The 26,785-nt window shown below is 51.7% G+C and overlaps 1 protein-coding gene and 1 long non-coding RNA gene across 4 annotated transcripts in view; one reads left to right on the top strand and one right to left on the bottom strand.

The window, feature by feature from the left end:
• Positions 1–4,144, bottom strand: part of Ntrk3 (neurotrophic receptor tyrosine kinase 3) — a 366,962-nt gene extending 362,818 nt beyond the window's left edge. The window contains exon 1 of one of the 3 annotated variants that reach the window (XM_059272815.1): positions 3,840–4,144. In XM_059272815.1, coding sequence (XP_059128798.1) covers positions 3,840–4,087 — 248 coding nt within the window. In that variant the 5' untranslated portion in view covers positions 4,088–4,144. The remainder of the gene's footprint in view (positions 1–3,839) is intronic. The other 2 variants (XM_059272828.1, XM_059272822.1) reach the window with 2 other exon arrangements.
• Positions 4,145–25,011: 20,867 nt separating this feature from the next.
• LOC131902289 (uncharacterized) lies at positions 25,012–26,577 on the top strand. Its single transcript, XR_009377047.1, has 2 exons — positions 25,012–25,109; positions 25,463–26,577. It is a non-coding gene; the product is annotated as an uncharacterized LOC131902289 (long non-coding RNA).
• Positions 26,578–26,785: the final 208 nt, after the last annotated feature.

Below are 26,785 nucleotides of genomic sequence, written 5' to 3'. Positions count from 1 at the left end.
CAAGACTTCAGCTCAGCCCTCCTGGGCCCACCACACAAGCACTCTTAAAGCCACAGCCAGGGTTCCACTGGATCTGCCCAAACTATCATGTTCTCAGCTTCCAGGTAGCCTCAGAACTGATGTCCTTGGCCCCAGGGGCTGCTATGAAAGCTTAGCCTGCTGGGCATACTGGAGCTGAGGATTCTAGGTCATGGGAAATGCTGACACCCACCAACAGCCTGACCTCAGTATGAAATCCTGCCACCAACAAAGCCCAGGCTCCAGCTTCCGTCCTGGAAATCACTCTATAGCTCTTCCCTTGCAAATCGCACCTCCAAGGCCCGCTTCAACTCTGCCTAATCTCTCTCAGGCTTAACCCCAGTCCTTGGGCTCTGAACATTTTGTTCAACTACTGGGGCCTTGGAGCCTTTAGGGCCTGGTTCATACTTTAGCTAGGATTCCAGTTCTCACTGGCCTTGGTCAAGGCTGGGTCACCAACCTCAGTCCTTAAGACCAAGGAGCTTAAAGAGAAGAACCCCCAGATGACCCTTCGGTCAGCAGAGAGTCTCCAAGAGAAAGGGAAATACAGGACCTAAAAACCTTCCAAACACCTGGAACCCTGTGGCAGTTTAGGCGGACATACAAATGGAGGCTCAGTGCCTCAGCCAAGAGGCCATGGTCTTTGCAAGCCCAGGCATCCAATCCCAAGAACATCTGACCCAACAATGCCACTCTCTCTACCTCCATCTTCTTTCCACCATTCAAAGGCTGCGCTATCCCAAATCAAGTCGATCTTGTAGGCCTGGCCTAAGGAGGCAGCCTCGGCAACCCACCATCTTGGCCACCACCCCAGCTCCCGCCTTTGTGTCGTCAGAGCCTGATTGGGTGTGGTTGCCCATGGACCCTTCTGGATACATCTATGGTGTATCAAGAGCTACAGCAGCCAGAAAGGGAACAAAAGGGAGGAAGGGGTCTCGGGGCAGGGGGGGGGCGTTCTTTGGAGCAGCTGGATTATGACTGGATGGAGGCAAGAGCCACACTTCTTCCCTGACGCCTTGCAGCTGATTTCCTCCCCGTATTAACAGGATGGTCAAGGGGGTAGGGTCTCTTCTACCCAAAGCCACCACTCCGATGGGCACCGCAAGAGAATTAGGACTACAAGGAAACAAACCCTGTCTGTCTAAAAACTCAGCACAAAGAGTTCACTATCTGAGGAAGGATACCTTACAACAGCCGGAGAAGTTGTCTGTCCAGGCTCAGAATCTGTCCAGCTTCATGCCATCACCCAGAGCTCCAGCATAACAGGTGGTGCCCTTCCTAACCCTGTATCTCTAGAAACACATATCTGAAGGACACCTTCCCAGGCCACACTAAGGTTGGGTCCTCCTCTGCCCTGTGTTCCTCTCTGTCTTCAAGCACCCCACCCCTTCCAGTAGGCCTTGGATTGGGGTCCTGGGATATATGTTGGGCACACCAGTATTCAGTGCTAGAATCAGATCATAGGCCTGGGAAAGGCTACCTTTTCCCTTAATCTTCCATTTCTTAAGGGGTAAGATGGGAACAAGGGCATGTTTGTTCCTGGATGAGCATGACTCCTCTCCCACCTCGAGGCTCTCTGCCTCTGGACTGGGAGTCTAGGTCCTTGAGTTTAGTCAATACCAGATACACACATAATAGGACACTAGGGGAAAGATGGGGTGAGAAGGGGTCATCCAACCCCTGACCTCTGACCTCCCTTACCACTCACTCTGTGGTGTCAGGTGGATTTAGGAGAGTCCTGATGGCCTGTTAGAGTCCAACACACACAGAGGGGCTCCTGATCCACCACTCCCTGCGTCTGTTGCCACAGGCACTTTCCTGGGATCCTCTAATGCCGGAAGGGAGCAAGAGGCCACCTGTGTCCCCTCTGCCACCAATGTCTCCAGGAAAATCCAATCCCACCCTTCCCTACAGAACTGCTTCTCCAAGCCTCATTTTTAGAGGTGTGACACCTCTGTGTGACCATAAAGAGCCTACGTGATTGTGATCAACCCTGCCTCCCTGAGGGTTCCCAGAGATATACACATCCTCGGAGCAGAGAACAAACCAGACACAGCTCACCGGCTCCCAAACTCTCCAATCCTTGGCACATCCGATTACCTTAAAATCCCGATGCCCAGCTTCTGAGCACAAGCCTCTATCCATCCCTCCACCCAGGGGCCCCCAGAGGGTGCACTTCCAGGTCCCAGCTTCCCTGACAATCCCCCTCCAGACCTTGCCCCAGGCATCCTCTGAGATGTTGGACATCCCTGGTCCTCCTCTCCCTTCCCCTTGCCCCTTGTTTGTCTATCTGGTCATCCTTGGCCAGGCTGGAGGTGGTAAGGAGTGAAAAGCAGAGCTAAGATATGGGTCAGGCTCGTCTCCTGGACTGGGAGTCAGGGACATCTCCTGGGGCTGTCCATCTCCCTCAAAGTGTAAGCTGGAAGAACCCAGGCTGTCTCCCTTAAACCAAGAAGGCTGGTGGGCTCTGGAGGGAGCAAGACCGCAAATCCTTCAGGCTTTGTAGCATTGAGGCAATGGCTGGAGCAAAGAGAAGGTGGACACTGAGAGGGCAGTGTCCACAGCACACGGAGTCCCTTCGTACTCTCGTCTGTCCCCAAGGCAAAGAGCTACCCTAAATGCCTCCCTCAGAGCCTGGCCACCGTCCTACCCATCCTTTAGGAGCCCTGGGGCAAAAAGCAATGAGGTGTCCTCTGAACATCCCAGGACCATCCACACCCTTGGGGGAGGGGGTGGGGGTGAGGGCAGCAGGGTAGGAGGGGTGGTGGTCACCTGGCTGAGGGATGCAAGAAAGGCTGTGCAGGCTCCTGGTGCCTGAGCTCTTCTGTTCTCTCCCTCCCAGGCCTCTGGCCCCTATCCCTACCAAAGAAACACAACAAGAAAAGAGCAGGCCGCCACTGCCACCGCAGGTCCCACTCACACGGGGCAAACCAGGCAAACACCAGGCAGAGTTCAATTTGTGAAACAAACAGAACCGCAGAATTGTGGAAGAAATCCCCTTCCCAAAACACGGGTCCTCCTCTCTTCTCCCTCCAGCAGCCTGTCTCAGAATTATCCTTGGGCTTTTACGGAAGCCCAAGCCAGGAAAGGGTCTGTAGGCGCCCAGATGCAGATGAGGGTGGGAAAGGGGGGATGTCTCGGAAATGCCCAAAATGGGGTTGGAGAGGGCGGCGGGGGGGAAAGGAAAAGCAAAGAGGTAGACGTCCATGACGGCCTGAACACGTCCGAAGTCTCCTCGGGAGCAGCCAGCTCCCAACTTGTTTACTTATTGGCATGTTTTGCTGTCTCCAAAAAGAAAGAGTTAAAAAAAAATCTCGACTGGTTCTCAAGCAGTCCCTATCTGTCACCTTCTCTCCTCAGCTAAGCATTGCCTCTGCCGCCGCTATCTGCCACCGCCTGTCAGGAAACCGAGCCGCCTCTACTTTATTCCACTTGAGCGTGGCCAAACTGTTGCTATTTAGTGGGGGGCAAAGAACCCAATTCGCACCCTCGAAACAACGAGCCGAGCCGGCAAGAGGGTGGAGGCGGGGACAGGAGCTGGGCCCTGGTTGCCCTCCGCCCGGAAGGGTCCTCTCCAGGGAGAGGTACCCACCAGCATCATCCGATCACGCCTGGCTAGGGCAGGAGTCACCTGGAACACGCAGCCCTACAGCATCTCCCGAGCCAGGGCGAGCCTGACGCGCGCCCGGCTGGCTGCGAGCAGAGGCGAGCTGGGGAGCGCAGGGCCGGTTCCCCGGCCGCGGGCGGGCAAGAGGGAGACGCGGAGCTGGGGCGTGGAGTGGAAAGGGGGGGGCGGGCTGGGCAGCGGCCGCCTGACTTACATGGAAGTGATATTCCTTGAGATGTCCGTGATGTTGATGCTGGCGTTCCCATTGCTGTTCCCTGAATCCTGCCCTTCCAGGAGGGGGAAGAGGTTCCCATCGTCGGGCCGCCGGCAATTGATCTCAGTCTTGCTGCAGACACAATTTGCAGGGCAAGCCAGCACCGAGCCCACATAGTCCAGCCAGACGCTTCCCAGCAAGAAAATCCGCCAGAAACTACACTTGGCTGGGCAAAGAGAGACATCCATCTCCGATCGCTGCTTCTAAAAAAGAGGAGGAGGAGGAGAGGAGAGGGGGGTGGGGTGGGGGGAGTGGGGAGAGCAGGGGGGGAAGGAAACAAAGACGACGAGGGAGGGGGGAAGGGGGAGGGGGGCCTCTGCCTTTGAAACGCCGAGCGATCAGATGCAAAATCCTTCAGCGTCGGAAACCATCGCGGCCGCCGCCGCCGCCGCCGGGTGGGAGCCGCGGGGAGCGCCTAGTGGCGCGGTCTGCCGGGCATGGTGGCCGGCTCGGCGCTCGCCGTCTTGCGGGGTCCAGGAGCTCTGGAAATGAGGCGCGCTCTCCGACTCCGAGACTTTGCAGGGTTGCAACAACGGACGGTGGGAAGGCAAAAATAATAATAATAAAAGGGAAAAAAAATGGTGCTAAAGTCACCAAGTCCCACCTCCTGGGCAGAATTAAAACGGACACACCTGCAAAAGCACACTCGCACACACTCACATACACACGCGCGGAGCTGGAGGGAGGGAGAAGGAGGAAGATGCAGTCAGAGCTGCAGCAGCCGCCGCGAACGGCTCGCTACGCGCCTGCAGAAATGTACAAGTGCTCCGAGCCTTACGAAACGCACGGGTTATCGGAGCGTCTTCCTCGACTCCCTCCCTCCCTCCTCCCCTCCCTCCTCCCCTCCCTCCTCGCGGCCTCCTCCCCCGCCCCCCGCCCGGGCTGGGAGAGGCAGGAGAGCGGAATCTCCCCCTCCCTCCCCTCCCCACACCCCTCTCTCTCCCCGCCCGTCCTCTCCCTCCTGCTTCCCCACCCACCCACCCACTCGCCGGCTTTCGGCTCTCGCCGGTACCGCCACCCGCAGCCGCGCCGCTGCCCGCCCGCTCCACGCCTAGCGGCCCCGCGACCGCTCGCCGCAGCCGAGGGGAAACCAAGACGGAAGGGAAAAAGTTGCAGTTGGGATTCCGAGGGTCGGCGCTGGGGAGGGAGAGTTGGCAAGCTGGATGCGCGACACGAAAGGCGTTCTCCCTTCCACTTTTTGGCCCTCGTGCTGCCCGGTTTTGCTGCAATCTCCTCCGCGGGAGGAAGCGAAATGAGCGCGGCCGAGGTGACCCCGGGTGCTCCCCAGCTTGGGTGAGGGGCGCAGGCTTGCGAACAGTGACGGGGGACAGGAGCGCACAGGAACCCGAGGGAGGCAGCCAGGGACGCCGGCCACAGACGTGCCTAGATCTGAATGACACTCATTTGGGTAACCGAGAGTCCCGGGAGCTGGGCTCGGCTTGGGAGGGGACTGCGGGACATGGCACGCTGAGTGCCCCCATGCCCGCTGCTCCTTCTTGGCGGTGCGTTTTGGGTTCCGCCTTGGGCAAGCAGGGAGCGGAGAAGGAGGGAAGAGGGGAAGGAGTGCCTGCAGGACTGCGCTGGAGAACCGAGGTGGCCCTGGGCGAGCGGTACAAGCGAAAGAAACGGCCGGGAAATTGAGATGCAAAGGGCATTTTTTGGCAAGCGCCGCGCCAGCACCGTCAGAGGCCGGCTTCTTGGGCTCAGCCCTCGGGTGCGCTGAGCTGGCAGCCGGGTGAGGGGGCGGGCGGGCTGCTTTCTCCGGATTTGGGGGCGCAGAACCTCCCTCTTTCCCTCCCCACAAACACCCCTTCCTGGTAGGGGCGCAAAACAGGTGCAGCCTTCGAGGCAAGTTTAGACCCTGTCGGGAGAGAAGTATATTCCCCGCTTTTAGCCTTATAGGATTTTTTTTTAATAAAAATAAAAATGTAAATATGCCAAATGGGAGCTATTTCCTGAGAAAGCCTGAGATTTTGCTGTGGGGAAGGAGAAGAAAGGGTTAGGGGAGTCCGAGCAAGCAGACACACTACAGCATTCACACGCAGAAGAAAGCGGCGCTCTCCTCCCCAAGCTTGGGTGAGGGCAGGCGAGGAAGCAAAATACATTGAATTCAACTGCATCCAGGATCTGAAAGGATTCTCCCCCGCCCCCCTGTGGATTCCGATGCAGGTCATGCAACTTGCAGGCAAGATGGGGGAAGGGGTATTGCGGTGCCACCAGCCTGCCCCTGGTGCCACCGACCGAAGGAACCGATGTCTTACTTGACACTCTTTGCAGGGAGTAAACTTGGATGAAAAGGGGGGGGGAACGAAAAGAACATGCCTATAAAAGGCAGTTTCCCCGACTTCCCATTACATTCTGCCTTCCTTTGGCCTCAAAGAGACTTTTACACCCTGTCGCCATGATGGCCTTGTCCCCAGAATGGCATTTTGCCCTCCCGCCAGCAGGAGGGGACAGAGTGGAGACAGCCTTAGACTCTCAAACCAGTTCCTACTGGCCCCAAGCCAGTCCCTGGTGTCCTTGTCCACAGGGAATCTCCCTGACACTCCAAGTGCCATTCTGAGTGACTTTGGGATTCTCTGGGAAGCAGAGAGACTAAGGGGTAGCCAACACACTGGAGCTTGACCTCTATCGGGACATAGCAGAGGAGGACCAGGGAGCATTTTCCAGAACACCCCAGGCAGGCGACTCCCCAAGTGGATTTAACAGAGTTCCAGCGTGGAGCAAAACATGGTTGTATTATAAAGAGTACCCTATTCATTTTTTTAAAAAAACAGAGATAGTTTTTAACGTTTCCTGCAAAGAAGGGTAGATATCCATAAGTCAGGATTAAAAACAAAACTTTAGAAACCTCTTCAGAGGGGGAAAATTCAGGCTGTGAAGTAAGGGACCCTGATGGAACAAGAGGTCTTTCCTTCTTGACAGTGGGTGAGATTAAGGTAGGGTCTCGCGGGAGCTTTGAGCCTGCTGCAGAAGTAACGCATAAAATGAAAAAGACTTTTTTTTTTAATGTAGATGGACTGCAAGTGGGGTTCTACTTATGACCCTGGACAAATGGATTTACACTCTGGGCCTCAGCTATCATGAAATAACCACACTGAACCAGGTCTTTGCTCTCCTTTAACTGGTGCATCCACAGTCCCTGAAAAACTGAGATAATACCCCTGCTTAGGTCCCACCAGAGACTTTGTGAAGGAAACATTTTAAGAAGTTCCCCCAGGTGATTGACAGCATGAGGGGAGGGGCTTCAGAGCCCCATCAGCTTGAGTCATCTCTGGTTCTACGTGAACCTTGGGTGAAGGGACATTGGAAAGGAAGAGGGATTCCATGTGGCTTCACAGTAGCATCCAGCTAGAATAAAATGAGCTGAGTATCTCGGGTGCTCGCAGAAACAGAACTTTGGGGCTGACAAGATGGCTGTGGTCAATAAAGGGCTGACCACATAAGCATGAAGGCTCAGCACCCATATTTAAAAAAAAAATGAATTTAGCAATATGTAAGGGACAAGAGGATCTCTGACGAATGCTGGCCAGAGAGAGTCAGTGAGAGATCCTGTCTCAAAACTAAGGTAGAAAGCCATCAAGGAAAACATGAGACATCAACTTCTGGACTCCACATGCACCCACACGCTGTGCACGCACATAAACGTGTACACACGCAGACCTTTGAACTTTCACTGCCAGTGCAGCTCCTATAACCCACAGAAAACCAACCCAAGAAAGCCAGAGTTGGGCAAGGGACTAGGACAAGGTCTCTGGCATAGACACCCGACTCTCAGTCAACAGGTACCCAGAGCATTTGGAGTATCTTATCATCTTGCTAAGAATGTCCTGGTTGACAAGGAAGGATGACTTGTCATATCATCCTGAATTCCCAGTGTGTGGCCTCTGTGTCTTGGAAATATGACTCATCTCAGCATCCAGACAATCAGGCTAATCTGTCCCCATCTTCTCTACTGCCAGATGGAGTTTCCTAAATGAGGAAGCTCACCAATGCACCCCCCCGCTGACCAAGAAGAGACAAGAACAAAGTTTGCTTGTTTGTTACCCTGTACAGAATATAATGCTCTGGAAAGCTTTTACATGCAGGCAGATGCAAGGGCTTAAAGGAGATCCCAAGGGCTTCCAAAGGCTCCAAGGAAGTCTTCAAACACATAGGCCAGGCAGGACTGCCTAACAGGGCAGAGGAGTTCTATTTTCCATATACCTACAGAAATCAAGAGCATGGCTCTTTCTTAAAGGAACCTGCTCCAGATGTGTGAATGCCTGAAACTTCTGCTTGACTGTCAAGGAGGGATTCACAGGGTCTCAATGTCCCTGCACCTGGGAAGGGAGCAGAAATCCAGGAAGCAAAGGACATGGCATGCTGACCCCAGCAACTGCTGCTTTCCAGGACTTTCACTCACTGCAGACACCTATGGCCTACTGGTCACCTTTTTCACCTTGCCGCATCGCATCCTTTTTTCCAAGGGACCCACACTTCTGGGTCAGTGGCCATATTTCTGGGATGTAGGCCAGACCCTAAGTATTATGGATCCACCTACTATGTCTTACTCCTACGATATCATCTGAATCAAGGAGCTATGCTGCATAACTTTCTAGCTTGAGCAGATTTAGGACCCAGTTTCTAAGTGGGAGCTGGGAAAGGAACTGTGCTCCCGAGTGGCAACTGTGAGAGCTGGCTAGAGATGCTTCATGAAGAGCATCTGAGAAGACAGTGGGAGACTAAGCTCTGAAGAACTTGCTATTCCAAAGAGCTGTGTCGAAGTAACTGAACTCATCTTGTGCCAGAAGAAGAGGGCTACTCAAGATGCCAGTGCAGGAGCCTGAGAACATGCAATGCTATCCATAAGGTCAAGGAGAGAACTTCAGCTATAAAGTCTGGGGTGAGCCTGTACCACTGGTCTACCTACCCTGAAGGTTAGACCACAGCCTATCTTGGCTAAAACTGACCTCCACATCACCCTGAGCCACCCCACTTGGTACAAGTATTTCCCCAGCAGCATACTCCCATTCCCAGACCACCCCTGCTTGGCTTTGGACATCCTCAGGGATAGGAAGTTCAGTATCACCCAAACACTCACCTCCCACTTGGTTTCAATCAGCCATATTCCATGGATGGTCTTCATTTTGAAATGATGAAGCCAGCCTCTCTAAAGCCTCCACTCTGGTACTGATGCTGAACCCACCATCTTTTCTACAAGACATAGGGCTGACTGCTTCCCTTCTGCCTCTTATCTGAGCACAGTATCTCAGTTATTTCCCTATCCATCAAAATCACAGCTTTCTAGATCTTCCCCACTCTGGATGTGGCAATGCATTCAAGTTCTTCAGTGGCTTTAAGTCCCACAGGCTTCAAGTGATCTAACTCTGGGGACCCAATTTGTAGAAATCTATAAAGAGACTAAATATAGCATCATGTCACTGAATGAGAGTTGAACTTACCTCCCATAAGTGTCTGGAGCGTAGGCTCTATGCCTCAGTTTCCACTTCTGTAATCGTCTTTAACTCACAAGGTGGTCATGCGATAATGTAGTAAGGTGCTTTGAACAATGCCTGCCCTACAGCATACTGTGCAGGCTTTTGCATGCCCCTTTTGAGGGTTCCTAAGGGCTTTCCTACTCCCGTCTGGAAGCTTCAGTAACTGTTACCCATTGATGATGGAACCCATTGCCTCCCCGAAGCTCATCTCACTGACAGTGGCCCAGAAGTTCCTGGCAAGCTCGTCAACCTCACTGCCAGGGCTGTGGGATGCTGGCAACGCCCACGAGGGCCTGCAACTCAACTCCTACACCTCCGAGTTGTATGCCACCAGAGGACATCTGACAAGTCCTGGATCCCTAGGGAAATGGGCACAGTACACAGGGTCACATCTCCCCTGAACAGACAGCTCCTTCATCCTGTCCCACGCCAGTTTTCACCTGTCTGTTGCTCTGAGTGAAGGAGGTGACATTGGTCTCTATTGTTGAAGACATCCCTTGCTGAGTCACTATAAGCTGGGGACAGTTCGGTGAGACTGAGAACTCAAGGCAGCAGGGCGCTGAGGGGCTGCACATGAGGATAGCTGTCCCCAGCCAGTATGTCATGGTAGAGCTAGGTCCTGCCCCAGCAGATAAAGAAATGCCTATGCAGCCAGCAACAGGTGGACGCTGCTGCTGTGCAGGACAGGAAGGAAACCACTCCCACTCAGTGTTCTGTTTGTCAAGAAGTGAAATCAAAAGCCGAAGGAGTGAGCCTCCCAGAACAGGCTATTGCAACTCACAGATAGGAACTGGTGGGAATAAAGAGGTTTAGGGGACTACACCCAGCCTCCGGGGAGCACTCACACCCACTCTCTGCCATAGACATGCTGCTTGCCTAGGAGCATCCAGCAATTTACCTCTTCATTGATTCAATTCAAAAGCATCCAGGGGTATAAAGTCTTTACTCTTCAGAGGAGGAAACCAAGAGAAAAATAGAAGTCTGGGTGCCCTCCTGATCCCCAAAGGAATATGCCTTCTACTCCAGACTTTCCTGGGGTCCACAATCTTGCCAAAGTCTCTGCACTGTCTAGCCAACCCCCTCAAAGCAGTGCTGAGGACAGGCTAGGGGAGTCTGCAGGCATAGATAAGCGGACAATTGCTCTGCACCCCTGCACATCTCCATCTCTCCACACACCTATGAGGAGGGTTCTGTAACTCCTGGACATTAAGTATCAGGAGGGACAGGAACCGTAGCTTCCTGTGTCTTCTCGGGACCTACCTTGCTGTTATCCTGGGAATGGACACTGATGGAATGGAAGCTTTAATTGCCTGAAACCTCATGTAGGTCTACATGAGCAATTGCTCATGTAGAATGCCTTGAACTCATCACTTCCCTCACCCTAGAGTGACAGACTTCACCATGACTAGGTGAAGGGGCTTCTGGAATCAGAAAGCTCAGTGGCTCTGTTCTCAGAGCTAGGAGAAGGCTGGCCAGAGTAGCTTCCAGAACAGTACCCTTGGTCACTTCCTGGCTGATCCTGGGCCACAGCCCAGGTGCAGCATCCTTACCACAGTGGCCTCAACCCCTGCAAACAGCCCAAGCTTTCTTCTGAACCATGCATTCCAATTCAGCCCTCCCCAAATCCCGGGGTCCTCACGGCACCCTGCTAGGCTTCTCTGCCAACCCTACCCACTCCTGCCTAGCTCCCAGGTTCCCGCTCTGCCATCCCTACCTCCCACAACTGCCCTTCTCTGCACCTGCTCCCCACCGAGAAGTCTGTATCACACCTTCCCCCTGACCTGGCCCTGAGCCTTTGGCTCAGACCATAGAACACTGGCTTTCAGGCCCAGCTCTACACTAATCCACTCACTGAGCACTGAGCACAAACATATTGGGTCTTGTCACTTTGAGCATGCAACTTTATTTCCCTGATCTGACACTTCCCTCTCTGTAACATGGGGGGGACCAATGACGGCAAGGATCAATATGTTAACACATGAAAATAAGCCCTACCCACATGACAGCTGCGAATCCCAGTTTACAGGCCATGGACACTAAGACCTCTGCACATTCCCTTAGCATGTTGCTCCTTAACCACTTCCCACCTCTTCATGTACCAGATGATTGCCCAGGCGGGGAAAGCCAAAGAAAAGGCTTCCATTCACACCAGGCTCCACCCCTCTTACTTCTGAGGAGAACTCAAGTGTGTGCAGCCGTAGGAAAATCCAGTTCAAACTTCAGCTCTCGAACCCGCTAGCTGATGGCCTGGACCTTTTCCCACCCGGTGAGCGTGCCCATAGCTGTCATTCACAGATATTTCCTTGCAATGTAATTTAGAAGCTGCATAACAAAGGGTGCATAATCAGCCCGACTCAGAATCCGACACATCGAAGCCCTCTCTTCCCTTCTTTCTACTATTTTTTGTGGCCTCCATACCGGGGTATCCCCAAACCACCCTTCCTCCTCACTGTAACCCATCCTGGCTTCTGCCTCTACAAGCAGAAAAGGAATCCAAGCTCTCTGAGGACTGAAGAGATGACACCCAAGGTCTTCAGGCTCAGAGCAAGAGAGACCAGATATTTGCCAACAGATCTGGGACTCAAAAATATGAACACACCAAATCTGCTCTAATTTTCTTTCAGCTCCGACAATTACTAGGAGCAGCGTACACACATTTAAGTAGCTATCATGAGCAAGACAGGGGGAGGAATTAACCTTATTTGCTGAGACACCAGTGTGGGAATTAGGGGAAGCATCATATTGGGAGGAGGGGGCAGCTACAGCCATGCTTGCCTTTGGAACTAAGAGACAGCTCCCTCCCACAGACTTTCTGCTGCGTCCTCCACCCCCTCCCCAGCCTACAGCACCAGCTGCACAGCTGAGAACCAGGGAACAAAAAGCCCAGCCCAGGGAGTTCTGGGATGGGGGTGGGGAAGGGAGGGAAGGTGTCAGTTGGAGAAGGTGTGAACCCGCCCTGCCAAGCTCTGGCTGGAGCCTGGTCAGTTCCCAGGGTTGCTGGTGGATGTGTAGTTTGAGAAGGAGGTCATAGATACCCAGCCTGGAAACATACACTGCAGGCACCATGGGTTCATCCAACAAGCGGAAGCCAGGTGACGGTTCAGAGCTGAGGATGCTGCATGTTCCTCTTGGATACCCTCTTCCAGGTTTCAAGAACAAAAATCAGTCTCAAGACTCAAGAAAGACAGTCCAGGAGTATTTCCCCCACTGTCCTGGTGCCTTCTGACAGACACTTTCTCTGTTGCTCTTGACAAAAGCTACCTTTCCCCTGTCCAGCCCTTGCTGGAGGAACAGGGAGGTCCATGTCCAAACAGCCCTGCCCGCTGCTGACAACTAGTGATTTGCATACAGAGTTCATAGTTTCCCTGGGGCTCACTGCTTTGCTGTGTTTTATGTAGTGGGGTCATCCAGAGGTGACCAAGGCCACAGGTCTAGCAAGTCATCCCTATGATCCTGAGGCCTCAGAGATGGATGGGCAGGACAATGGTGACATTGAATATGGTGACAATTGTAACCACAGAGCAGTGACAGACTTCTGTGCATAACATTTCCTATACTCCTTATGTGCATGATGTCACTGAATCCACGTAGATGCTTTGCTTTATGGGTAATAAAGTGAATTCAGAGAGGCTTGGTCACTTGTCCAGAGTCACACAGCTGATGTGCTATCAGAGGACTCTGTAGCCTAGGTCTTTGTAGACAGTAGAATCACTTCCTATATTAAACTGCCCCCTAGTGAGGTAGGAAGGAAAAGGGGCACCGTCTTGCTTTTCAGGGGCGCTGTCTCTTTGTATCCCCACAGCAAGTATTTTGCTAGAGGGAAGAAAAGGCAGGCGGGGAGATGGGGAGACTATGGCTGTGATCTCTAGATAGAACCAGGGCTAGTGTAGGCTTAAGCCAGGAACACAAGCTAGATTTTCCATGGGTGGGTCTTCCCTAGTGCCCCAGCAAGTCCTTCCCAAGATTCCAGCGGTCCAGTTTGCTCTCAGCAAAGGACAAGGGTTGTTGAAGTAGCCCTGGCACAGCAGCCACATCGAATATCCTACCCAAGCCTCTGTAATAAACAAATCAATAATGAAGAGAGGAGGCGCATTAGCCTTTGAACAGGTTCCAGAGAGGGCTTATTTTTGCTCTTACTCGAGGTGAACAAGTGTGTGCTTGAAGCCCCGGGGGAGGCTCTGGGCAGTGACAGAGAGATGGTGAATACGGGGGGTGGGAGGGAGCGAATTCAACACCTGTGGCCCATTGGGCCATGCACTGAGAGTGTTGGGAGCCTCCGGCCATAGGCCACTCCGCAAGTGTGGGGCAGGGCAGGTGAGCATGAGAGAACAGGTATGGAGGAGGCTGGATACAAGGGCAGGGGCACCCACAGGGGGCTGGGTGCACATTTGGAGGTGCAGGTTATGGAGGAAGACGCAGGCCGAGAGGTGTACAAGAGGTGTGCAGGGTCAAGACAATGACAATTGGAGGTGTGATAGTCTTCATTGGCACCTTGTCTGGATTTGGAGTCTTCTAGACGACAGTCCTCTGGGCATGTCTGCAGAAGCTTTTCTAAAGAGGTATAACTGAGGGGAAAAGACGCACCCTGAATTTGGGCAGCACCATCCCGTGGGCTGGCAGCCCAGAATTAATATGAACGAAAACAGGAGGAAGTCAGCAGAAACCAGCGTTCATCATAGTCCGCTTCTGGGCTGTGGACACAATGCGACCAGCCACCTCACATGCCCACTGCCATGTCTTCCCCGCCATTGTGGACAGTGTCGTCTCCATCCACGAACCAAAATAAAAATAAAGCATTAGTTCCTTCCCAAGTTGCTTTTGGCAAGCATGTTATGACCATAGAAAGAAAATTAACCAGCACAGGGAGCAAAAGAAATGCTTAGGAAAGATTGTCAGGGAAAATTCATTTCCCTGCGCCAGACTGAATTTTAACCCATTAACTGATACAAGGATTACAGAACAGAACATTTAAACACCAACCCCACTTCCTTGTCACCCACTTTTCTCGGTCCCCATCCCCACCTTCCACTTCCTTTCAATTTCAAAGGACTGGCGGTTCCCAGGCCCGAGACTCCAAGAAGAGCCAAGAAAGTATTAAACCTTTCTAAGAGGTCAGTTTATTACAAGCCCTGCCTGCCCACACACATATCAAAAATAACAGGAATAATAATATTACAGATCTCATAATTATACAACAGTAACATTTCAAAGGCCTTAGAGATTAATCAAACCCTATGGTTCTCCCACTCTTCCAACCAGAAGGCTTCAATGGTCAAAATGGACATAGGGGTTAGGGAAGGACTGCAGCAGCCATTAAACGTCTCTAAAGCTTCGTATTTTCTTTCTTAGATATATAAAAGTGTTTCCTTCCACTGTAAAATATGATCATTTATGTTTTGACCTAACTTAATGTTTTGAAACCTCTTCATGGGACAAATCAGGATCCCCTGAAAGTTGTAAGCCATGTTTAGGATCCCAATGCCTTTGAAGAACTCTGGGAAACTGCCACACATTCCTCCGTGGAAACTGACCAATTTCAGAGTATGTTTAGTTCAAACTTCTCCTCCATCCCTGCCATTTTATATGTAAACAATTAGGCCCAAGATGACTAAGTGATGTCCTGAAGGCCAGCTAGGGAGGACCAGAGCCAAAAAACTCCTTTCTATTCCAGTGTCCCTCCCACCTATTAAAAAAGAGAAGTAACGGAGTCTGGCTAGAGTTTTCAGAACCTCGTGTCCCAAGCCCTCCTAGACCACACACCTCCCTCCTCAAATGGAAAGCCACCGTTTTTAAAACAGCCTTATTACACGACAGGTTTTTATGACATCATCTCTCTAAGTATCTCTTTTCAAGGGAACACAAAATTCTCTAACACAACCTCGCCCAGGCCTTACAAGAATTTCCCCAGAATTCAGCAGAGTACAGCACTTTTGACTGTTGGTAGAATTTCTGTTTATCCTGCTTCTCTTCTAAATGGCTCTGCAGGTACGACTTATCCACAGCACAGCTGGGAATAATATGGGGGGCCAGGGCTTTCTCGGGACCATGTGATAAACTGAGATAAAACTGAAGTAGATGGAATCTCAGGTCATATCGTACTGTCCAAAGGATACCAGGTTTTGCCCACCTGGCCTCTCCGGATTGAGCTTGTCTCACGCACCTGGCTCTGCTAACTTGCCTGAACTGTGAGAAAGTGTGTCTGGGCTGAACTGGGCAGGGGCTGGCCTGGCCTGGGCCAGGCTGCTCTGGGGTTGAGCGGGAGCTGGGGTTGGATGGGCAAAGGTTCGAAGTGTGTCCTGCTGAGCTCAGGAGCTTGAAAGGCTTCTAAAAATACCAAGCACGTTTCTTGGCGGGGGGGGGGGGGGCTGATTCAGCTGACCTTTCCTAAGGATGGCCAATTTGCTGACTGCGTGCTGAGGACCAATGGGCAGAAAAGCTTCCCATTTTCCATTTCCCTGCAGCTGACTCTGGAGCTGAACTGAGGCAGGATTGGAATATCCTTTCAGTTTCAGCAACTCTCCTCTCAGATGGACCCAGTGAGGACCAGAAGGGAATGTATAACAGCCCAGGCAACTACAAAGGCCAGGCAGAACTCACACTGGGGGGCTAGGAGTGTGGCTCAGTCGGTACGGTGCTTGCCTGGCATGCTTGAGACCCTAGGTTCAAACCTGCACTGTACAAATCAGGTGTGGTGGCACTTCACTGTAATCCCTGCCCTTGGTCGATAGAGGATCAAACCTCAAGATCATCCTCAACCACATAGTGAGTTCCAGGCCAACATGAGACCCTGTCTCAAAAATTAAGTGGGGTCTACTGACTCAGCATAGGAGACCAGAAGGTCATCACCTTTGACATGGAGAGACTTATTGTCACTGGGAACAGCCAAGAGGGTTGCAACCTTCTTCATTCACTCATTCATTTCTTTCATTAATTCCTTCATCTGCTAGGCTCCTTATCCTGTGCCAGCCACCTCGGATTAAGACCCTGGTGGCTAAGTCTGCTTTCATATGGGTGGCATTTTTCTTAACTGTACCATAATCAGCTTTAGCTGGAAGTGTTAGCTCATTCCAGTAAACCATTTGGAGCACGAGGGAAGCTGAGGTTAGCCTGGGCTACATAGTGAGTTCCGGGCTGGCCTAAGCTGAAGCGCGAGAACCTTTCTGTAATTAATTAAACATCTAGGATTAAGCCGGGGGATTCTGAAGGTTCCTCCCTTCTGAGACACTCAAGTTCGCCAGGCAATGGCAGCAATGGAGGACTACCTCGCCTGCATCCCGTGACACCACTTGGTTTCTCGGCTGACTCTCTTACCGCTAGCTTTGTTTCCTGTAAGTCCACAGAAAGAAGAGGACAAGGAACAGCCCCCACTGTATGTAGTCTCACCCTGGAAGCCTACCATCATAGGAAGAAAACCCTGGGACCCACCTGTCTGCTAGTGTCTAGTTTCAAACCCATGACCAGGTGGACCGGGGGGACACAGATGGCCACACATAGGCTCCATAGCAAAGGCTGGCCCTTTCTCACACAGCTCTATAGCTCCCATCAGTCCTAGTCCATCACCCACCCTGGCTTTACGGAGCCTGCCTGCCGGACAGCTATCCACCTAAGGGTAAAAATGAGGGCTGACAGTTACTGATTTATGCCCTTGTTATTCTGGAAGGGAGACACAGAAGCAATATGAAAATCTAGCAGCATCCAAGGAGGCCCAGCAAGGAGCATCACACCACTAAGCTACCCACCACTTTCCGAAGCTCTTGGTCTCCTCAGAAGTCCCAGAGACCCTCCTCTCACTCACAACTGAGAGGGGGGAAAAGAAAGGAAAGCCCAGAACAAGGACAGCTCAGTCCTATATGCTGGTGGGGACGCAGTGCTAAGAGACTCCATTTCCTGTGTGGTGAGGTCCCTATTGTCACCCTTCTTTCCTAGGTGAAGAACAAGATATTGGAGAGGGTTAGCTGCTTGCTTGAGGTTACACAGCAAGAAGGGTCTGTTGGAACTCAAAGTCTCACCTCTCCGATGGCCCAGGAGCAGTGAAACCCAGCAGAGGCAGGGTGGGGAGAGAAGGACCTCTGCTATCAGGTTTAAAAAGCAAGTTGGAGGATGGAGAGATGGTCCAGAGGGCAGAGCATTCGTCATGTGATGTGAGGCCCTAAGTTTGACCCCCCAGAACCCATGTAAAAAGCTAGACGTGGTGATGCATGCTTGTAATCTCAGCTATGGGGAGGCAGGGACAGATAGATCCCCGGGCTCATTGTCCAGGCAGCCACCAAGCTAGCTCTAGGCTAATGGACAATTTTGCCTTAAAAAAAAAAAAAAAAAAAACAACGTGAATGGCTCCTGAGAAACAACACTCAAAGTTGACCTCTGGCATCCGTATACATGTGCACACAAATGTACACTTACACAGATGCATGCATCCACATACACACACACACACACACACACACACACACACACACACACACACACACACACACGGGGGTGGGGAGAAACAGGAAGGATGATGGGTGATGCCAAGGAGAGGGCAGAGACAGGCAGGGAGGAGCACGGAGCACAAAGGAAGACAGGAACCATCAAAGGGGAGGAAGATGCAGGAGGACGTGTGAGATGCTGCTCCTGGACCAAGATGCCAGGTTGAGCTTTCTGCTCTCTGCTCTTTCCCAAACAGAGAACAGAACAGCCAACTCTAGCCTTGGCCCTGGCCTGGGGCTCAGCTGCTCTCAGCCTGGGAATAGAGGGGAGACAATGGCTAGAGCCTCCCGTGGGCCAAGCCAGGACTTCCTCCTCCAGGTGTGGAAAGGACAAGGCTGTTCTGATGGGGAAAGATTGGTCCAACTCCTTGTGAAAGAAGGAAAATGGAATGACAGCAAGAGGTAGAAGTCTGGGGACTGACATTTTGTCAAAACGTGCCTGGAATCCTTGACCCTTTCCTGCTTCAAAACCACTAAGACTTCCATCCTGTGCCCCAGTCCCAATGCCAGCACTTCCCAGGACTCAGCTTCACTCCCTTGAACAGCCTTCTCTGCCAACAGACTCACCCTCGTGCAAAACACTTGGGATCTCGCCGCTCATGTCCCCTCTGTCCTCACCTTTACACATCATTGCACTTGGGCCCCACAGTCGCCACTTAATCCCACCTCTAAAAGAGCCCAGGCTATCTCATCTCCTGGGTAAGCACTCCCTCATCCCGGATTCTCCAGCCCGCCTCGCTGCCTTCTATAGTTTAGACCTTCCTGGGCTCAGAAGATAGTGTATTTTTGCCTCTCACCCTTCAAAAAATGTTAGTTTCCTTGGAGCTGCATTTCCACAAAGTTCAGAAACCAGCACTGTTTCCTGGATGTGTCTATCTCACAGACATTGCATAAAACCAAAAAAATTAAACCAGAGAAGACTATTTCCTATTCTTTCCCTTCCCACCCCCCAATTCCTTCCCAGAGATAGATGTTGCAAAACAAGCAGGATGATCTTTGGATCCAGTCTTCAAGTGAAGGCCTGTGTGACAGAATGGTCCTTGTCTCCGAATGTCATCTGACATTGTCAATGGGAGTGTACTAAGCTCAATGTCAAGTTTATCCTAGTGGAAAGGGTTTTTGTGAGAACATGACCTAGGTACCTATAGACCACAGGTGCAAGAGTATTTACAGGGACTGCAGGCTTAGCCTGAGCATATAGCAGCTCCTCCTCCTCCTCCTCCTCCTCCTCCTCCTCCTCCTCCTCCTCCTCTTCCTCCTCCTCCTCCTCCTCCTCGGCCCTGCAGTGGACAGCCCAGGGTTCTGGATTCCACTTTAGTATAAACAGATAGAAAATGCCAGGTTAATTTAAAGGTTGATAAGAAATTCCAGAGGAGATGAACAGTTTGCCAGATGAGAAAGGAAACAGCAAACTCATCCCAGTGAGATGAAGAAGCCCCTTAGCGTTGAGCATCCGTCCTCAACATCTGTCTTCAGATGTCTTTAGCTTAAGGTCAACGGCGAGACTGGCCAGGAGACAAGGGGAGAGAAAGATGGGACCCTAGCTAAAGTAACCGACTTGTCCTGGTTTGCCCATTGCTTTCTATATTCTAGTATTGAAGGTCCCACATCCAGGGACCTTCTCTACCGAGAGGAAGGTTGTAGGCCCATGGTAGGTTAAGCCTCTGTACACTCCGGAGCCTCATACTGCAATAGGAGAGAATGGTTCCCACCGATGGCATGTGAAGTGACCTGTCACTCATTTGCAGGAATCTATGCTGAGTCTTGGAGAGGCTGGCTGACTCACTCAAGGTAACACAGCTCACCCAGGATGCCTGCCTTCTTCTTGGGAAGGGATTAGGAGGGAACACAGCTGGAGCCTTCTGTGGGCCAAGAGCACTGGAGCTCTGCTGCTGGCCTTGCTCTTATTCAGAGGCCTAAGGGAATCCAGCTTAATTGGCCATCAGAGCTCAGTGAAGAGCTTAGGTACAGCCCCATAGGGCCAGGGGGGAGAGGCGGGGCTATAAGGCCACTGACCCTTACAGCTGTTTGAATTTACAGCTAAGTGGCCCTGAGGAAGCTCCAGCCTACAGAAGATAGAGAGACCCTTGCTCTGGGTCTGTGAGGCTGGGAAGGAAATGTGGGAACTTCAAATCCATCCCCTACCCCCATCCTGGACTTGGCAGATCTCTGGGGAACTCACCCTCTCCAACCACATGGCGTCTGCTCAGTGCTCATCTCGACATGAGCGGAATTGCTCCAGGTCTTGTTTTCTCTGGGATAATGAGCTTGGGCTCTCGGATGGCTTTCTCCTGCGAGCTGGTTGTGACTCTCCTTGTCCTGTTTGCTCCCCTCGGCGTTCATCTCAGCACACCGTGCCATTTAAAAGACAGCTCTGAAGCTGGGGGATAGCCACAAAGATTGGAAAGGGACAAGGTGAAGGTTTCAGGATGAGCTGTTACTAAATAAATCCCAAGGAAGTTCTCTAGAACATTCCAAGAGTGGGTGACCAGAGTAGCCCGGAGCGCAGCTCTCTCTCAGCTCCCCCATGGCTCATTTATATTTGTGGTGCTCGGTTCTCACAGTGAAGCGCTGGAGTCTTTGCAGGGGCAGCTGGGAAGCCTCACCTCCCTCCCACCGTTGGCTTTTTGACAGAACTTTGCTTTTATCCCAGCTACGCCATGCTTCACTGGTTCATCTCTTCAGTCTACTGGCCTCCAGGTGTTTAAGGACCACACAGATTACCTGGCCCGTTCCCACTTCCCGTCAGCCACAGTACTGATCCCCTTGCCTCCTTCAAGCCCTCAGTAAAGCCACACAGTCCACAGAGTTTGAGTCTTGGCCCAAGAAAAAGAATACCAGCAAAGCCATTTTAACGCTTGTTTGTGTGCCTGCTTAGATAATATTCCCTTCTGTCTACACTGGCTATGTGCACTGAGACCCGCCAGCCCCGGGCCTGCCAGACAGAGCTGTCTTTCCATTTTCTCACTGGCCAAGCCCAAAAGTCCACCCATTTTTCCCAAGCTCTGCATGCCCGTGGAGCTAAGCCAACATCCCAGAACTCCACAGCCAGATACCACACCTCGGTTTTGTTTTTTGGTTTTTTTTTTTGTGGCCTGAGGAGGCATATTTGTAGACAGGAGATTTGGGGGTTTAGAAAGATGTACTGAGTACATGGTGCACATTCAATAGATGTTCAGGAAGTGAATGGAAAGAGGTGCTTTCAACAGAGAGCTGTGAAGGTCAGAGCCACAGCTACGTGTGGCCTCCGAGGTTGATCATTCTCGTCAGGCCACTCCTGAAACCCCTAGGCAGAGGGACTGGTTGCATTCCTGACTATCGAGAGGATAAATCCAGGAGGAAAATCTGAATTCATCCACCCACGGACTCATTTACTCCATCATTCATTCATTTAGTGAGCACACACTGTGTGCCAGACCTCCAGTAGGCGAGCGGGATTCAGGAGCAGACTGTAGAACGACCTGTAAGAACCCACTCACCGTGTTGATAAGGGCAGCCCCGGAAACAACTGTCTGTTTGTCTTTCTATCCTTCCTAACTGCTCAGATGGGTTGAATAAAGCCTGTCCCGAGCTCCCGAGGGAAGGGATCTTTATTCCTCCTTGAAAGCGGTCATGTTTTAGCAAGGATAAAGGCAAAAGTCTATTACCCAGTTCCACCCTCCTCCTGCTTTCCAGCTCCTAAAGGGAGACCAACTGCTAAGGGCGGCCAGGCTTGGTGACAAGAAACAACTGTGTACTGGTAGCATCTCCAGTGTCCTGAATCAGCTCCTGAGTCCATACAGTCAGAGCTTCTTCACGTCTGGCAGAAGTCATCTTCCTGTAAGCCAGAATAGCAATTAGCTCCTCCAAGGCCCCGGCTGGGCGTGGGCTAGCATCTAGCACCACCTACTGGCCACAAGAAGAAGAGCAGCGGCCAAGCTGCCACCTTTTCCCTAGGACTCCTTCGGGCCTTTTGTCAAGCCTGGCTCTTTGCGTACTCCTCAGCTACAGGACCTTCATTTCTCCACCTAAAGACAGAAGGACAACTCCAAAGGTGACCAGAATGCCCCAGCAGGAACAAAAAACAAACACAGAACTAACAAGAACCGTAAGATCCAGGCCGGAACCTGTGTGCAGGAGACAGCGAGAGGGCAGAGGAGAGGGAGGGATCAGACAAAAAGCACAGGCCAGTGAATGAGGGTCACAACCACTCACAGTGGGGATATGGGGGTGTGTGCTGGAGGCTTGCATTGAGCCTTACTAGAGACGTATTCAAGGTCCCCGGAAGCAGTCACATGCAGGGCAAGGGCTGAGACCACCTTCATTCTAGACCAGGTCCCAGCTCTGTACCCAGGTGCTTCTGGGCAGTGGCTGGCATTCCTCCGGTCTCAGGGAGCCTGCATTGGCTCAGCGATCACAGCTGGAATAAGGAAATGCCTTTCTTGGTGCTTAGCTAGCTTCTGGCTCCTCCTAGTTGAAGAGGGCGGTGAAGGCAGATTGGAAAGAGACCCAGAGGGAGGGAACGGGGGTGAGGTCTTCAGCATGAGGTGATATTAAATGAGTCTCCCCCGAGTTCCGCACATGTCAGACTAAACTTTGATTAAGCACCCTTCGGTTTTGAGTCATTGGCTCACGAATGTCTACTCAATGACAGTTTCCTGAGTACTAGCAGAAGCCCACAGGCCTGCTGGTCCCTACTCCTCTTACTTCCTCCAAAAGCATCCCAAAGGCACCCATCCCTTCCGCGAACCCAGGAGAGGACAGGGCTTCTGGTAAAAGTCCGGGCTTTGAGATCAAACAGATCGGCGGCTGGCTTGGAACAAGTCACATGGCTTTTCTGAGCCTTGGACTTCTCCTCTAAAACCCGGGGCTGCTATCACCTCCTAGGACCAAAGGGAAATGAGCACAGATGCCCCTTAGCACAGCATCTGGAAGATGAGTTCAATAAATACTGGCTAGAAAACAAGGAAAGAAAGACCTTAGCTGCTGTCACTGTGGCTCCTTGCTTGGAATTCCAAGGCATGGCTCAGCAGCCTCCCCCAGCCAGTTCTCAGCCTCCTGTAGGCGAGGGAAGAAAGGCGGGGGTAGGGGGCCTGTTCTCACCCAGGGAAGATTGCTCTTGGAGTGGGTGATGACTGTGTGCCTCACCCACTGGGGAAGGCGCTGGGTGAGTGAATGGAAAAAGCCAGCACCCCCTCTTGGCTGCATTCATTATTCAAAACTTCCCACAGCCTGATGCCTGCACTGGAGGGTGTGGGACGCTCCAGTCAAGCACCAAGCAGGTTCCCTGCCTGAGATGCAAGTCCGGGCACAGACCTGAAGGGAAGGTTGGGCCATGAAGAACTCTGGTTCTCATTAAGTCCAGGCGATAGAGATGGCCAGGTGTCTAAAGAGTACTGATCCCAAGACCTGGCCCGGGACCGGTACTTCTCAGCTATTGTTCTGCCTCGAAACCACCCAAGGGCTCATTCTGGTGTGGATCCTCAGACTTTACCCCTCCAGCTTGTTCCTAGGTGTCTCAGCGGCAGCGGCTGCTGCTTGTAGGCTAAGTTTAAGTCTCCTGCAACTGAATTCAACTTAAATTGAAAATACAAGCCCTCTAGCACAAACCAGGTCTGGAGAACTCAGTAGGCACGGTGGCTGGTGACTACCACGTTGGACCATGCAGATGGCAGTGTCTTCTTCATCTGCTGCGCTCGCTGCTCTAGGTCTGCTCCGAGTGCTAGCCATATCCAGAGAGACATGGGTGGGGAGGGGACAGGGGGGACAGGGAAGGGTGGAGGAAGCTTTAGAAATTAGAAGAACTTGAAAACGTATGAGGGAAGAGTCTTCTGTACCACCACACCCCACGCCAGGCTCCAGAAGGCCCAGGGCGTACTATGAGGTAGCAAGTGGTTGTCTCAGGTCCTTGCTGATAACGAGAGAGAGCAGGAGGCAACCATGGCTCTCAGAAGAGGGTATTTTTTGAAAGCCAGTCTTAGGGGAGGCGTTGGAGTTGAAGCATAAGCTGGAATCCGCAGCGAGGAGGAGCACCAAACCGAACCTCCCGTGTTTTTTGCTCAACCATGATCTGCTCGCCCACGGACACCCCCTACACACACACACACACAAGTGTCCGTGTCACTCAGGATGTGGGCAAGTGGTTTGGTTTCGGTTGTGTGGGGTAGGGGCAGCTGGGAGGAGAGCAGTGTCTGCGCCAGGGAAGGAGCCTGAATAATTGGATGGCTCCTCCGAGGAGAAGCATTCCTCAGAGTACTGAACAGATGGCCCAGCAAAAGGGGTTAAGTAAAGAGCTCGCTGTGAGAAGTCCTGTCACTCTCATCAGAGCGGAGATCCATGAGGAACAGACTTTTAGTAGGTCCGAAATAGCAAGTGCCATGCAGGAACAAGAGCCACCGTCCCCTTTTCCCCAGCCCCCCTCCCGACCCATGCACAGGCTCCCAGTCCTGACAGGGGACCAACAGGGGTATCTGCAGCCCCTTTCCTAGGGAGGTAAGGGTGGTGTGTGTGCCTCGGTCATGTGTGTCAGCCACACAGGGAAACAGCAATAACCTTGAACTCAGAAGGGTTATCTGGTGGGGTGCTCCTGCAGTCGGCCTGATGGACTCGTGTTGCTGGGGGCTGGGAGCCCTGCTCCATGCACTCCACCAGGTCTTGTCCTCATGACTTTGCTTTACCCTGTACTTCCTCCCATGTCCTGTTTTGAAGGGGACCCAACAGGCACACCAACCTCCTTATGCCAGCCAGTCTAAAGTACAAAGCTACTTGACTGGATATGTGCAGGGGACTGTAACAAAACAAAACAGAATCTTCTGCGTAAGCAAGTTCTGTTAAGCCATCAGTCACTCCTTCCTCCTGTCCGTCTGCAGTGGCTCTCTCTCTTATCTGCCTTGTCTCTCCCTCTCCCCTCACATCCTTCCCCAGGCTTCTTTGTCTTTCTTCATAGGTCCCAGGAGCCACAGGAAAACCAAGTCTATTCCCAAGTTCTAAGTCTAAGCTGAACTCCACAAAACTATCCATCATTCACCTCTCACCTCCTGGCTCCCATCTGCAATGAGGACCAGTCCTTTCTACCAGCTCCCATTTGGGGCATAGAACAGCCCTGGCTGCCCACCCCCCACCCCACCCCCAACACACACCGCTGTCTTGTTTCCTTGCCTGCAGCTTCTGCCCACTCTTCGTCTTTGATCTCTTTTGAAACTCCATTCTGAGTCAACATCAATGGCTCATTCTAGAACTTTCTTTTTCAGGTTCTCCAAAGTCATTATCACAGCTCCAAGGTGAGTAACCCGGATATGAGCCCCACCATCCTTTTGCCTGTCAAAAAACCATATCTTTCCAGTACATGAAGCTCACTTTTATACTGGATTTTTTAGTCTATAAATCACAGATTTTTATGGTGCCATATATATATATATATATATATATATATATATATATATATATATATCATGCAGGATTGAAAAAAGCAAAAACTATCACCCACTTACTCCTTTGTCTGGCCAGACTTCCCTCCAGAACACAGCAAAAAACTGTCACTGCCCCAATGTGAGGGGAAAGATACCATTCTGACAGAGAAAGTGAAAGTGGACACTTGTTTCCAAAATTACCTTTGTATGTCTGTTTTTGTTAGGAACATCTAGCCTGGGGCATGGCAACTTTGGCACTATTGACATTTGGGGCAGGATGAATCTCTGTGGTCAGCTGCCGGGCCCATCACAGGATCTTTAACAACATCCATGGACCTTACCTTCTACATGTCAGTAGCTCCTCCTCCACCTGAAGTGACCATGAAAAATGTCACCAGATTCCGCCAAATGTCTCCTCCAAATGACACTTCATTGAGAACACTGAAGTGAACACAGATTGTCTTTATGAACCGAGGAACAGATTGGCAACTCCAGACAACCTTGAAAGCTTTGGGCCTGGAGGACCACTCTCTTGGACTTGACTGGGCCATTTTCCAGCTCCGGACCCAGGATTTTGTCACTTGGCCTCAAGAACAAGAATGACGGCTCGTATGCATTGGGCTTCAGCGTTTTCCAGGCACAGAGCCACAGTGTGCACCCCCGTGTAGTCATGTTACCATGCCAGAGGAAGAAACTGACTGCCCTTCCTCCTACCCCAAAATTTAGGTATTCATCTCTTGGCTCCTTCTTTGTAGAGATGAGTGAATGCAGAGTGAACACAGAGACCCCGGAGTCCAAGAGTGCAAGACACTTGCAAACATAAAGCTCTATATCATTTCCAATCTTGAGTTCCCTTCTGCCTAGTTGGCAGAAATATAACCTTAGTCCTTCTGGGGACTTTCCTGACCACCGTTCTCCATAAGATCCTGGGCCTTAAGTTAAGTCAAGACACGACGCAGGGACAGACAGTGTGGGATGCTGTCAGCCATCTGTCCATTTGGATTGCTACCAAAGCATTCAGTGTTACTCTGTCTGGACCGTTTAGGTCTGATGGCTTACTACTTCTGCACAGTGCTTAAGACAAAGCTACCTATCATCCCAATAGTATCCTGTATTTTCCAAAGAGGGCCACAGCAATATCTTTTACCCCACATACCCTTCATAATAAGCCTTTGAAACGTCTCCCTTCCAAAGATGAAATCTTGTGCCTACGGCAGAAGTGACACTATGTGGCTCTAAAATGACATAGAGGCCAGCTCGTGTCTTGGTATGCTTGTTCCCTGATCCTAAGTCCCATACTCTATAAGGAAGCCCAATAAATGACACAGGAGGACACGTACAGGTGTCGCAGCTGAGATCTGAGTAGACGGAGCATGGAAACAACAAGCTTTGGGGTGATCCCAGTCTGTCACTGGTCAGCTCCTCACCCTCAGCCTCTGTCTGCTCTCAGGTGTTGTCGGGTAGACATGAAGCAGCCCTAAGATGCTCTTTCCTCATTCCTGACCCTCCAGGTCCATGAGCACAGTAAACTTATTGTTCTATACTTG

This window comes from Peromyscus eremicus, chromosome 1 (assembly GCF_949786415.1).
Source record: "Peromyscus eremicus chromosome 1, PerEre_H2_v1, whole genome shotgun sequence".
Taxonomy (NCBI): Eukaryota; Metazoa; Chordata; class Mammalia; order Rodentia; family Cricetidae; genus Peromyscus; species Peromyscus eremicus.
Note: the sequence above shows the minus strand (reverse complement) of the source record. Positions and strands in the feature narration are given on the sequence as shown.